Below are 13,486 nucleotides of genomic sequence, written 5' to 3' on the forward strand. Positions count from 1 at the left end.
CAGACCTTGAAATAAATGAAAACCCACCCTTGGGTTTGTGTTCGGACTATCCATACAGTTATTAAAGATACATCATGGGGAGAAGGCAAGCGACTGCCTATACTTTGTTGTTTTTTTTTCCTGGAATCTTCTCCAATTCTTGATGCATGGAGAAGAAAACCCTGGTCGGCTTAGAATAGATGCCGCTTTAAAAGGCTCCACTAACAATCCAAGAATATCTTTTCCACACGCAATGTCATGGGTCTGTCAATGTCAACAACCTTCCCAAACCCAGACCGTAGCTGTCATTTCACCTGCCTCCTCCCCTGCGCCATTCGGCTTTTCACGTGGTTCTGAGCCAACGAATAACGCCCGCAGCCCTGCGCATCCCCGCCGCTCGCTCGGCTGCCGGGCGCCGGCCCCTGCTCGCAGTGGTTTCTCCTGCAGCTCCCCTGGGCTCGGCGGCCAGTAGTGCAGCCCGCCGGCCGCCGCTTCGCCCCTCTCCTCTGGGTGGCCCCCGCGCGCGGGCTGACGCTCACTCGGCGGGGAAGGCGAGGCGCGCGGAGGCTGGTGCGGAGCTGGTGGCCTCCCCGCAGCTCCAGCCAGCTCAGTCCCGGAGCCGGGCAGACAAAAGAGCCGCCGGCGCAGGCGGGCACGGGCGGCGGCGGGGCGATGGCTGGGCGCGGAGGCCGGGCGCTGCTGGCGCTGTGCGGGGCGCTGGCTGCCTGCGGGTGGCTGCTGGGCGCCGGAGCCCAGGAGCCCGGGGCCCCCGCGGCGGGCATGAGGCGGCGCCGGCGGCTGCAGCAGGAGGACGGCATCTCCTTCGAGTACCACCGCTACCCCGAGCTGCGCGAGGCGCTGGTGTCCGTGTGGCTCCAGTGCACCGCCATCAGCAGGATCTACACGGTGGGGCGCAGCTTCGAGGGCCGGGAGCTCCTGGTCATCGAGCTGTCCGACAACCCCGGGGTCCACGAGCCTGGTAAGGGCGCTGCACCCTGCCATCCCTGAGGGGCGTCTTGGAGGGCCACAGGGGGTTGGACTGGTGGCGTGGGGTTAGGAGGGAAAGGTGGGCAAAGGGGTGCCTTCTGGCAAAGGGCGTCTGGGGTGGAAGTTGGGAGGTGGAGGGAGGGATGGAGATAGGGATGAACCTGACCTAGAACTCTGCGGATTGCCAGGTCCCAATCTCTGCTGGCCTCCCCCACTCCTCGTCGCAGCTCTAAGCCTTCCCCCAGTCCTTAGGCCACTGTTTGGTCAGGAAAGGCCAGAGAGGCTGGAGAGGGGGAGGTGGGAGCACGGAGCGAGCAAGTCTGCGCGCCCGCAAACCCGGTGGTCACTCTCACTGTGCTGTCTCAAAACCCAGAGGGAATAACAGTGAACCATCAAGAAGGAAGTTGACCTTCCTTTGCAGACGGGAGTAGAAAGATGAGGTGCAGAAGGCAGGGATTTAGAGGAGAGAGGGAGTCATTTATCATTTGTTTCCTAATTTCCAGAAGCCCAGCTTACTGGGTCTTGCGGGCTCTGCATACCCATGTCTACCTGGACGTGCGTATTAGGTGAACGCTCTGCTGTGGATGCTCAGGGGATGTTGAGGATATTAGCCTCATTGGGTGGTGGTGTGTGCAGACACGTAGGTCGTCCTCCGAGGGTGGCAAAGTGGCCTCTGAAAGACATTTCGATTTTGAAACTGCACACGGTCTTTCTAAGGAAAAAGGAATATTCCATTTTCTCTGCTTTCACCACTTGAGATAAGTAGTTTGTGACCAGGTTTTTATTTCAACTGATGTTCCCATATAGCCATCTTACCCATCTTCCTCCTGAGTATAAGACACGTTTTAATTTATGTTAAATATGATTCATTTAGTATTAATAAAGAGGTATTCTTTAAAATGTCCTTGAGGCTTTTTTCCTTATGTTTCTGCTCTTTAAAAATGATAGCACTCTTAAGGCCTGGTTTTCTGATAGTAAAGGTATGTTAAAGTAATCTGGACTAATATCAGCATGGGATGCTTAATTTTTTTTTAACGACCAAGAAAGCAAGAATATAAGCTAAAAATTCTTAACGTAGGGCTAGAATAGTTTTCTAATAATATTTAGGAATCAAACTGAGAAGGGATTAAAAGAGGTGATCAGCAGAGACACTTTGATCTTCAAATGGAGAGCGTATGGGTTGATCAATAATAAATCTTCAAACAGGAAACATTTCTTACCTTCCGATAATATAAGTAAGAAGGTTTGTATAAGTTTGCTATCAAAACCCTAAAATCAGATCCTAGAAAACAGTTTATATAGTGCAGTCTAGCAGGATTCAGTATGTGAATTGGAAATTTTGAAAAAATAGTTTCATACTGTTATCTGAAGATAAAGAAAAATTTAAAATGTGACGACTCATTTTCAATTATTTCAAATAACCAAAGTCAAGACACCCCAGGCATAGATAAAGCTAATCTAAATATTTGTGATTCACCTACTTCCTACTTAATTAAAACCTTCTGTTATTCCACTTTTTGTAGATTGCACCTCAGAATTTGTTACGTTGTTTCTTCAAGGGGATTATGTGCAAGCTAATGTTAATTTATCGTTGCCTTATTTCAAGTTTAGAAATGAAATTCCAAAGTGATATTACCGTTATAATGCGGCATACTTTTGAAAATGAAAACAATAATTCTTTTGCTTGACTATCTGGAATGTATAGTCCATCAAGATTTCCAGATCCCTCTTGACTGCAAGCTCTGTGAGGTGGGGCTGTGTCTCTAGCCCCTATCCTGGATCTGGCACACTGCAGGCACTCAGTACACGTTGTGGAAAAAATGAATCAGTCATCTGCTGAATAACACAATGTTTTAAAGTAAAATGTTTCATTCCTCATAAACACAAAATATGCAGATTTAGATTTAGTTCGTTTTACGAATGTGAACTCAGAAATGTTTTACATTATGTACTTTATAATTCCTTGTTAAATGAAGGGAACTTTAAGTTCATGGTATTACTCAATAATAGAATAGAAAATGTCTGTTCATTGTGTTTTTAAAGGTAGAATTAAACTACGAACCAACACTAAAAAACCACAAAGGTGATTTCCCTCTCCATCACCTTTTTTTTTTTTTCCCCATGAGGAAGATAGATTGGCCCTAAACTAACATCTGCTGCCAATCTTCCTCTTTTTGCTCGAGGAAGATTGTCGCTGAGCTAAAATCTGTGCCAGTCTACCTCTATTTTATGTGGGATGCCACCACAGCATGGCTTGATGAGCAGTGCTAGGTCCACGCCCAGGATCCGAACCTGCAAACCCTGGGCCACCCAAGTGGAGCGTGTAAACTTAACCACTATGCCACCTGGCTGGCCCCTCTATCACCTTTTAAGAGGAGATAAGTAGGTTAGGAATCTTCAGGGAACTAGTATTAAAAAACAAAGTTCAATGGAGTAAATTTTAAATATCTTATTGGTTGTGTTCACCGATTCATAAATCGGGCATCCAATCTAACAGAGAGAAAGGAGCTCCGACTTGCTGTGCAAAAATGAAAGACTTCTATAGGCAGAAGGGAGCAGGAACAAGGAAGTTACACCAGGCAAAAAAGAGGCTTGGCTATTGCAAGGTCACTTTCCTTTAGGGGATGGCAGGGGTCTACCAGCAGATCCCCTAGCTAGTGCTGATCAGGTGATTCCTGATTGACTGGTTTAAGAGTCCATTTCTGGGAGAGCGGAAACTGTAATTAAGTCTTGGTTTGGTGGCGTGAGGCTTAGCACAAGCAACTCCATTTTGGGCTTATTGTATGGTTTTTAATTCTAGTAAACAGAGAGGTCTGCTCAGCATATAAATTTGATGGTACTTGTATGAATTAACTTTTTAGGAAGTTTTAGATAAAAGAAAATGTTCACCATTTTTACACGGCCTTCAAATTTCTTTTAGATTAAAATGTTTTAAGAAATGATAAAGGAATATCCATACTTACTCTGAGGAAGAAATGGATGCATTCAGTGTTTTTGAGCACATGTACACTCTAGGTGGGCCAGGGTCAATGGGCTGTGCAGGGACACACAAGATGGGCCTTGCCCTCGGGGAGTTGCACATAGGGAGCGTGAAGGATAGTATAAAGTGTGTAGTGCTGCAGGAATGGTGTGGGAGGACTGGAGAAAGGAGACTAGGGACATTCAGTCAGGGGGATTTGGTTTTTGAAGAATGGATGACAAGAAGGCAGGAAATGTACAGAATATTGAAATTTACCAATTCCAGTGTAGCTCCTATAGATGTAGGTTTTAACAGAGCCCTCTGCCTTTGGAAAAGAGTGACTGTCTTAACAATTTTCACCTTATAAGTACCTTTTATTTGTTTGAAATAATATTTCTGATTAAGCTAGTAGGAAATAATATTTAGCTCAAAAAATTCATTTACTTAACTAAAACTATGATGAAGTTGCCCATATTCATTTTATCTTCCAGCAAGAGAGAGATGTCAAGTTTGTCAGTTTTCTTAATCTAAATTCTTTTTCTGAACTTTAAGAAAAGTGTAGCTAATGTCTAAGGATTTAGTTGTCGTAGTAGAAAAACTCTCCCCAAACAAAACAACATATACAGATAAAACCTTTCCCTGTGGTAGAACCAGCGAGTAGGAGGTTTACTTGGTTAGATTAGCAGAGTATGGATAGGTGTTCCTTGATACCACCAGCTCTCTTCCTGGGCAGAAAGAAGCGATCATCATACTTGTTTGGTACCAGGCTGGGGACTGAACTTGAACTTAACTCCTGAAAGTGATTCGTTCTCTCAGATATTCTACATTAGGATTCATTAAAAGGGACAGAAAATTCCATTTTTCATTGATCAGCGAGGAATATCTATATCTATTCTGTCATGACGTCATGGGAATCATCTTGATTCTTGACCAGCTGAATGTTGGTCTGAGTTATCATTTTGTATCACTTTAGAGATCCGCAAAAATCTATTGGAGGAGGGTTGTGGGTATCAGCCATCTTCTGTTAGAAGAACTGCAAGTGGTCTTGGCACCAGCCTCATCTCCTCACACATTGTGCTTCTGGACGGCAGATGCTGGCCTGCGATGAAGACTGGGTGGAGGTTGAGTCTCTGTGCTCAGATTGGGCTCTTGGCTGATTGTAGGTCCTCAGATGTGTTCCCCTTTGATAGGATACCTTCAAGGCCTGATCATGTTCACCATTTTTCTTTCTGTTTGCTTATATTTTATACTTTAAAAATATTTCTACACATAGGGACTTGTGCTCAAACCCAAACACATGCAGTCCTAGGCATGCATATCCGTCATTGCAATACTCATAAAAGAAACCTTTATTAATTTATGGCTAAGCAGTGGAATCTGTATTCCCAGACCACTCCTCTGAGAGTTAAACATGGGTTAAGATTAGTTTGTTTAAAACACTGATTCTTTTACATGTAGTTCAAGATCGCTGTTGGGGAGTGAATCTGATTTATAGCTAAAATGCTATCTTAGAAACATTCTTTAGAGCGTAGATTTTTCTTTCTCAAAGGCTGGAATGATTATTTTGGACCTGTTCCTCCCCAAATCTGTTAAAATTTAAAGTGTGTGAATGCCAGTATGCATTTGCCAAATATTGTGATGGAACATTTAATGCTGGAAAAATTTCTATACAACTTGAAAAAAAAGAATGAGGATTTTGATTACTTTGTATGGTGTCTTTTCATACCAGATTAGTATGTATTAGTGGAAAATGATTACAGCTGAGTAACACCTTGCAATGGTGAATATAGATGTTAGATTCTGGAGAAGGATCTAGATGTACCACATTGTGGTCAAGAGTTATTTTTAGACCCAAGTGAGTCAATGAAGCTCTTGCCAGAAAAAATGTACTTGATTGACTTGTGATTGGCTAACGGAAGAGAAGAAATTGGGCTGGCCCCCTAACATTACATCCTGTGCTCGGAGAAAATAGGCAGCTTTCTACGGAAACTGATTTGAGAGGTGGCAAAAGAATCACCTGTCAGTGTCTCTACGATTAGCATAGCCTGGGTGAAATCCCCATATTTATAGTCACTTCCATTGGGAGAGATATTTTTCACAAATGCAAAAATAGCCTCTGTAAGGGGTGACACATAACCCAGCTTTTCCCAAAGTGTATTCAATGGAACATTAGTTCAGCTCGGTTTGATACATATTAGGTAAACAAAGATAAACAGGTTTGTGTATTGCAAGACTTATCAGAGCTCTTAATATGCTCACGTATGTTTCAGATCTCCAAGTTAGACCTATACTATACAGTATTTTCCCATCTTCTTTCACCATAAAACCCTGTTTTCCAAGGAGCTTATCTTGGAACTAGTGTTACATTAGTTTGAGAAACACAGCATTGGCCCATTGTCATTCATTATCATATTATTAAGGATTAATTTGATGATTCTCTACCAAGGAGACTCACACAGGGAGATCCTCAGGGGTGGGGAGCATATGTTTTCCATTTTTTTGCCCATAAACAACTAGACTAGTGATTTATATAGAGTAAGCTCTTAAGATATGCTTATTGAATTGAGAGCATGATTCTGAGGCGACAAGGCATAGGACAGATCATTTTGATTGGAAAGACGAAAGTAGCAACTGTGTTCCAATTGTTTTATTAAGTAGCTTCATGCTTTAACTTCTCTTTACCTCTTTTTCTTGTCTGTAAAATAGGAATGCTTTAAAAACTCATACCTCACAGGGTTGCTGTGACGCCAAAGTAGTATAGAACAGAGAAAAGAATTGAGCGAAGTTGCTTGCATCTAGTTATTAAGGAGATGGGCTAATTGGTTAAAAAATTTTATCACATTCAGTCGGTCTGAAGAATGTGCTCCATTGGCTTATGCTCCTTTGGATTAGGCCTCCTTGGCCATGTGACCGCATGAAAGCTGCTGAGTGCGTACCTGTTACCTGGCATCGCACAAGCCCGGTTGACAGCCCTGAAGGACTTTTCCCCTCTTGTCACTGTTTTCTTGTTCACAAATGTTTGCCCTCTATCAATTTTTAAAATGTGGGGCATTCCTTCTTTTCTTCAATTTGACATCTTATTTTGCTTCCTTCCGTAGGAACAGTGAAAGTGTTCATCATTATTTGAGAATGTCTTTATGGTTGTTTCTTCAGGTAGCTAAATAAATCTAGGGCAATTCCAACATTTACTTTGGCCAACTAACTTATTTTCCTAAAGAATTCATAATGAAACTGCTCAGGTCCTGACTATTCTTTTCCAGACTCCATGTAAGTGAAACATCTTTGAAACCTCCTTTCTTATCCCTCTCTAACTTTTTTTTTTTTTTTTTTACCCCCACTGGGGTCCTTTCTTTGTGTTTCCATAGTTCTTTGAAGAACTATAGCATAAAGGTTCACAGTATATGCTTTCTTGTCAACGGACCTGAGTTCAAATCCTGCCTCTTCTTATTTTTAACTAATTGCTCTCGGGCAAGTCAATTCGCTTCTCTCTAAACCCCAAATTCATTACCTATGAAATGACAGTGATATGATGATTAAATTTGTAAATGTAAAGTTCTTAATTTAATATGAGTCAACAGTTATTATTGCCTCCATTATGGCATTTTCCATGGGTGGTGTAAGGGTTCCCACAGTAGACTGTGAGCTTCTCGTGGTCAGGATTGTATTTTGTCCATTTCTTTACCCCAAATATCTAGTTATGTGCTTCAGACATAGTGGCCACTCAGTGAATGTTTGTGAAATAAATGAAATTTCTCAAACAGGCAAAAATGTGCATCACAAAACAAAGCTATATTAAAGGTCACTGTTGACTTTATGCATGTTAGCATGTCAGAAGTATGATAAGAAGAAAGGATAGAAATGGTATTTTTCTTAATTATATACTTATGTTTTGTTGTGATGCATCCAGTTTCGCATATGGAGAAACCCACCAACTGTGTGTCTCTTCAAGTTTCAGTGATGGCTTGCTGTGTTTGTTTCTGTCTGTTATAATTTTGACTGATATGAAGCTCTTTTTCTCTTGAGACATTTTAGAAAGTTAAGCTGTTTTTAAGTGTTAAATAAAAGTTCTAAAGATAATCTGTAAAAATGTACCTAGTAAAATTTTTGACCTTTTAAAAATCTGCATGAGCCCTTAGTGTTGCTTATGAAGAGCTGTGCATTGTTTTGAATATAGAAGTCATACATCTCCGGGTTTTAATTTTGCCTTCCCTCATGAAATGTCATTCAAATAGGCACTTGAAAATGCCATAGGGGAGGAGGTTTATCTGAAAGCTGGCTGGTGGGTCAAGTGAGCTCAGATTTGAAACATGTTTAAATTTGTTCTTCCCTTCCCTTCTCGTTGATTACTGGAATGGCTGCCAGCCCATTGCTCTGTGAATGTTTCTTTCTTTTAAAATTCAGGATATGGCGTTTTGTGAGTGACCCAGCAGCCAGCTCTTTCTAATAAAATGTGGCCTCAGAGAAGAGCCTGTTTGTGTTACTAGTACCTTTTACTATTTTCAGATGATTTGCCTACCTCTCTGACTGTCCCCAGTTAGTAACCTTTGAAGGATAAGGTGACTCACATAGAGGAGTAGAGTTGATTCTTAAACAACAACCAAAAATGCATTAGTTATGATTATAAACTCTGGAACAACTTTCTACTGCCAGTAAATATTTTGTTTTTATAGAAGTCTGTTTACTATAAAATCATTGCTGATTTCAAAGACTGATTATTTAAAAATGGATACAGATCACTTCTTTTTAAAATGAGACTAAATATAACGTTTAACTTAAATAAGGTTGCTAAAAAAATCCCTGACTCTTGTTGTGTGTGTCAAAGTAATTGGGAAAAACAGCAATTATTTCATGTATTTGTGTATGCAGGTGGCTACTCAGATGTTCAGATCCCAAAGTGATGCTGTCTGATTGGACGTACCCAATGTCTCGTCCTGCATAGCCTGAATTATTCAAAACCAGAAAATCTTCTTTTTATCATGCGGCTGCTATTCACTAGCATTTTATAACTTTTTCCCCCCAAGAAATAGTTTGTTTCTAGAGCTCAGTTCAACAACTTGCACAATCGTAACCATGACCATGAGTTCAGGGTAGGAAAACTTCTGCTGTCACCTCCCTGATCAAAGTCCTGAATATACTTTTTCTTTTTCTTTTTCTAGTCAAGGAGTAGTTTTTAAATAGCCTTTTCTCATAACCATTATAAAAAATTGCTGTGTAGCATTCCAAGCTAAGATCAACTTTCCAAGAGGAAAAGAAGATGTAGGCTTTTGTCAATATAGCTAATACTTTCAATTTAATTTAGGGAATATTTCATGACTACTCACTATGTATATACTATTTTATTTTATCTGCCAGTTGCCCTTTTAGGCAGTGTCTTTGTGTATCTTGAAATGAGTTATTTAGTTTCTTGCCTCGGATTCACTCTTTCACACACGTTGAGCTTAATTTACACACTGTATAGCTAGTGGGCACATCACTTGATTCTACAAAATGTGTACCGTATCCAGATGCAAGGGTCGAAGTCTTCCTTATAATTTTCTTGATGTAGCAATGTAAAGTCAATATCTGTAGGGGAAACTACTGGAAATGTTAGACATTTACAAAATAAAATGTTTTCTGTCCTTTTTGTGTTTTAGGTGCAGAGTTGGACAGCTGATTCTGAAATACAGCAGTCCTATTGAAATAGTTTAATTCATCTCACATCGTGACATGGTTCAGCACAGATCTTTTTTTGAAAGTTCACTAGAGGGAACAAGTCTCATTCATTGTGGGAACTCAGTAGATGTTAAGGCTGATTCTCCGCATGATCAGCATCCTGGGAATTAAGTTAGCACACTTTTGGAAACTGCATTAACTCTACAAAATCAACGGGACCTTTGTAGTGTTCACACGAAGACAAATCTGCTTGTTAAATGTATTTTCTCTCAAGAGGCACATTCGTTTTTGGAAAATGCTAAAGCCATACAAAAACAGATAGATAATTCTCCTCTGAATATTATATAGATGTGTAGTGAATAATACTCTATCGAGAAGTAGACTAAAATGCTATATAGATATATAGGCTTTGTCTAGGTCTTGATGATTGCAAGATAATCGTGAGCGGAGCCGTCATTTTAAATTATTTTAAATTTCAAATTGGTTTAAGTCTATTTATATTTATAGCTTTCGCTTGTGTCTATAAAATAGCCTTCATTTTTCTTATTTTCACTCCTATCCATACCTGTTATCAGATGTTAAAGAGTTTTCTCTTTTATCTAAGTGCCTTATTATTCTCAAATTCTTTTGAGGAAGATTGGCCCTGAGCTAACATCTGTGCACATCTTCCTCTACTTTATATGTGGGACACCTGCCACAGCATGGCTTGATAAGCAGTGGGTAGGTCCATGCCTGGGATCCGAACTGGCAAACCCTGGGCCACTGAAGCGGAGCACACAAACTTAACTGTTGTGCTACTGGGCTGGCCTCTCTAAGTGGCTTAGTTTTAAAAAGAAAATCATTTCTCAATGGCTTTTACTTTCAGGAAATTTTCTTGGGCTCTTATCGCCTTCTCTAAATCTGGTCAGATATTCCACCCAGGGCTTTAAATATTTGGCCAAATTTGCCTTACTCATGAAGATTCTATCTAAATACCCTCTGAGGTCAGTTAGGAGAACCTAATGGATTAATGTAGTCCCACGTTTTCTTTGCCTCTTCCTCTTGTGGCTTTTCCTCTCTTCTGTATGAAAGAATAGCAATTCGGGAGGCTTTTGTCTGATAACTTTGGGTCGTAAACACACAGGGACGTGTAGAAGCTCATTTGCTGCCAACCGTTTATTCCATAGCTCTCCATCTCTTTGTAAACAACCTCCAGTTAGGTCCTAAATGAGCAACTTTTCCATACTCATCATAGGTGAGGAACTGGATAATATTTATCTTTACAGGGACTGAAAGATGCAGGAAGAGTCTGCCTGTTGTAGAAAAGAAGTGTTTAAATGAAAAATTCAAAATGTAAATTTCCTTGTTTTCTTTTAAAATTTTCTCACAATGATCTTAATTAATTTCCTACAAAAATGCACATAAATTGCTGTCGTTTATGCATTAGGAAAATCTTAGTGAACATATTAAGAATAGTTACACTATAAAAAAGGTAACTTAAGGAGTTTATTTTTTAAAGGGGTTATTTTTAAGAAGTTTTATGGAGCTGAAGAAGGAACAGTCTGAGTCTTTTTTTTTTTTTTTTTTATAATTTTTTTTTTTTTTTTTTAAAGATTTTAATTTTTTCCTTTTTCTCCCCAAAGCCCCCCGGTACATAGTTGTATATTCTTCGTTGTGGGTCCCTCTAGTTGTGGCATGTGGGATGCCGCCTCAGCGTGGTTTGATGAGCAGTGCCATGTCCGCGCCCAGGATTCGAACCAACGAAACACTGGGCCGCCTGCAGCGGAGCGCGCGAACTTAACCACTCGGCCACGGGGCCAGCCCCCCAGTCTGAGTCTTAACATAGGCACATTTTCCTTAGGTCTGTACTGCTTTTGTCTATCAAACAGGGACAGCCTATATCAGGTACATAAAAGAACCTAAGTTTTAAAAGAGCTGGGCGTTCATGTCCTCAACACTCTCCATTTCATTTCTGGCAATCAGAGTTGTAAAATGAGGCTTCAAAAATACAGTTGTACATTTACTTACAAGTTACTAGTTGAAAGCGTTGCCTGCACTGGAGTTTTCCTTCTCTGTATGGGACCACCCTTCTTGTGAGTTTCTTAATTTATTTGCCAAATATACTAAAACTGTTAGAAGCTCATGGTGATTTATAACCATTTATAAATTAAATTTTATAAAGTTATTTGGCATGTAAACATTATTAAAATGAGACTAAAATAAGAAACGAACAAATCCAAACATCTAATGAAAATCATAATTTCATTAAATTTAGGACAGATTTTTGCCATGTCAGTGCTTAATTTCTACAGTGGCCAAATTATAAAGTGATATGTCCTTTCATTTTTAAAGAGAGATTTCCTAACTTGTCTGCCCTCTCCTGGAACCAGGATAATGACTGCATATTTCAGTGTGGGCTCTTTGGTGTATGTTGGGTCTGTAGTAGGTTCTCAATGCATTGCTGCAAGTGATGAATGAATGAACACTTCGGAATGAATAACATGCATATTAGATATAGTTATGCACACTTTGACAAACCAGTAACAGTGGGCATGCAAGCACACCCTGCCGTCCACTGCAGGGCAAAGAGTTATATCCATGTGCAATTCTGCCTTCCCAGTGAGCTTGGGGAGAGGGTGCTCTCTCTCCCAGGTTCATTGCTTATCCACAGTACCTGGCATGTGAATTTGATCACAGATTGGATCTGATGTTAATGCTCCACCCTGGTCTGGTCCTGTTTTTGGTTCTGATCCTTTTTTTGGTTCTGGTCCTTTTTACGTAGAGCCCTGGCTTTGTGCTGCCTCCTGATCTACTTCTTAGTAAGATTCAGTCCTAGTTCTGTGTTGAGCCACATCACTCTGGCTGGTTTGTTGTATCAGAACCAAAGTACTGGTTGCAAAGAGCCCTTAGTCGTCAGGAGGATGACCCTGGAAGTTGTGACCAAAGGATCAACAAAGCCGCGGGTGATATTTAGCATTCAACTGAATACCATTTCAATATTTTTAAGAGTTGTGTAGTTCTCCCAAACAGGGTGATAATGAAAAGGGGAAAAAAATCTTTGGAACAGGATGGGAAATAATTATTTTAAGAGCCAAGGAAGTGCAAAGTCAAATTCGTGATATAGTCACCTGGGAGGGCATTACTGTCTCCAATTTATCAGATTCCTTTGGGAAGGTAACCCCAAAACTGTGTGGGTTGATGCAGCTGTTTCCTTTTTCAGTAAGAATCTTCAACCCCAAGGAGATTTAGAAATAATCTTGTATGTTGTTGGGATTTTAAGCACCTTTAAAACTTAAAATGTTTAGTTTACTATAAAGATTCCACTGTCTAAAGATTAATCTTGTAATCCCAAAAGAAAAATGTGTCAGCTATGATTTTTAAGTTGAAATTTTAACAAGTTTGTAGATGGTATTAGAGTATTTAAGAGACCTTAACAATCACCATGTACATTTAATGTGTTAGATTTACCATATTATTTAAGAAGTTGGAAATGTTTGTCAGTCAGTCAAACAAGGTACTTAAAAAGGGAATTGAATGTATTAAATTTATATTGACAGTTTGAAATTTTAAAGATAATTTAATTGTGACCAACTCTCCCTTTAAAGTGATTATAGAATCTGTTAGATTTGTAAATTGATTAATATGATTTGTAAACTGAGCTTAAACGCTTATGGAAGGACTAGGATTTTGAATTTATAATTTGTAACTCTAATAAATTGAATATTGATTTTTAAAAACCAAATTAATTTCCAAATCTTTTTATTCACATAAGTCACTCTCTAGGGCATCAGAAAGCTTGCATTTAACATTAGTTTCTGCATGCAGTAGCTCAGAGCTCAGTTCTTGAAGTAGGGAGCTTCTTCCTCTGAAAGAAGTTTTGCTTCCAAATGCATGGACTGCAGGAGATTTTGGAAGTGTTGAGCATGTGCA

The 13,486-nt window shown here is 40.1% G+C and overlaps 1 protein-coding gene across 1 annotated transcript in view; it reads left to right on the top strand.

Annotated features, from left to right (window-relative positions):
• Positions 1–515: 515 nt before the first annotated feature.
• CPE (carboxypeptidase E) overlaps positions 516–13,486 on the top strand; it is a 106,715-nt gene continuing 93,744 nt past the window's right edge. The window contains exon 1 of the mRNA XM_046657325.1: positions 516–958. Coding sequence (XP_046513281.1) covers positions 652–958 — 307 coding nt within the window. The 5' untranslated portion in view covers positions 516–651. The remainder of the gene's footprint in view (positions 959–13,486) is intronic.

Source organism: Equus quagga, chromosome 3, assembly GCF_021613505.1.
Source record: "Equus quagga isolate Etosha38 chromosome 3, UCLA_HA_Equagga_1.0, whole genome shotgun sequence".
NCBI classification, from domain to species: Eukaryota; Metazoa; Chordata; class Mammalia; order Perissodactyla; family Equidae; genus Equus; species Equus quagga.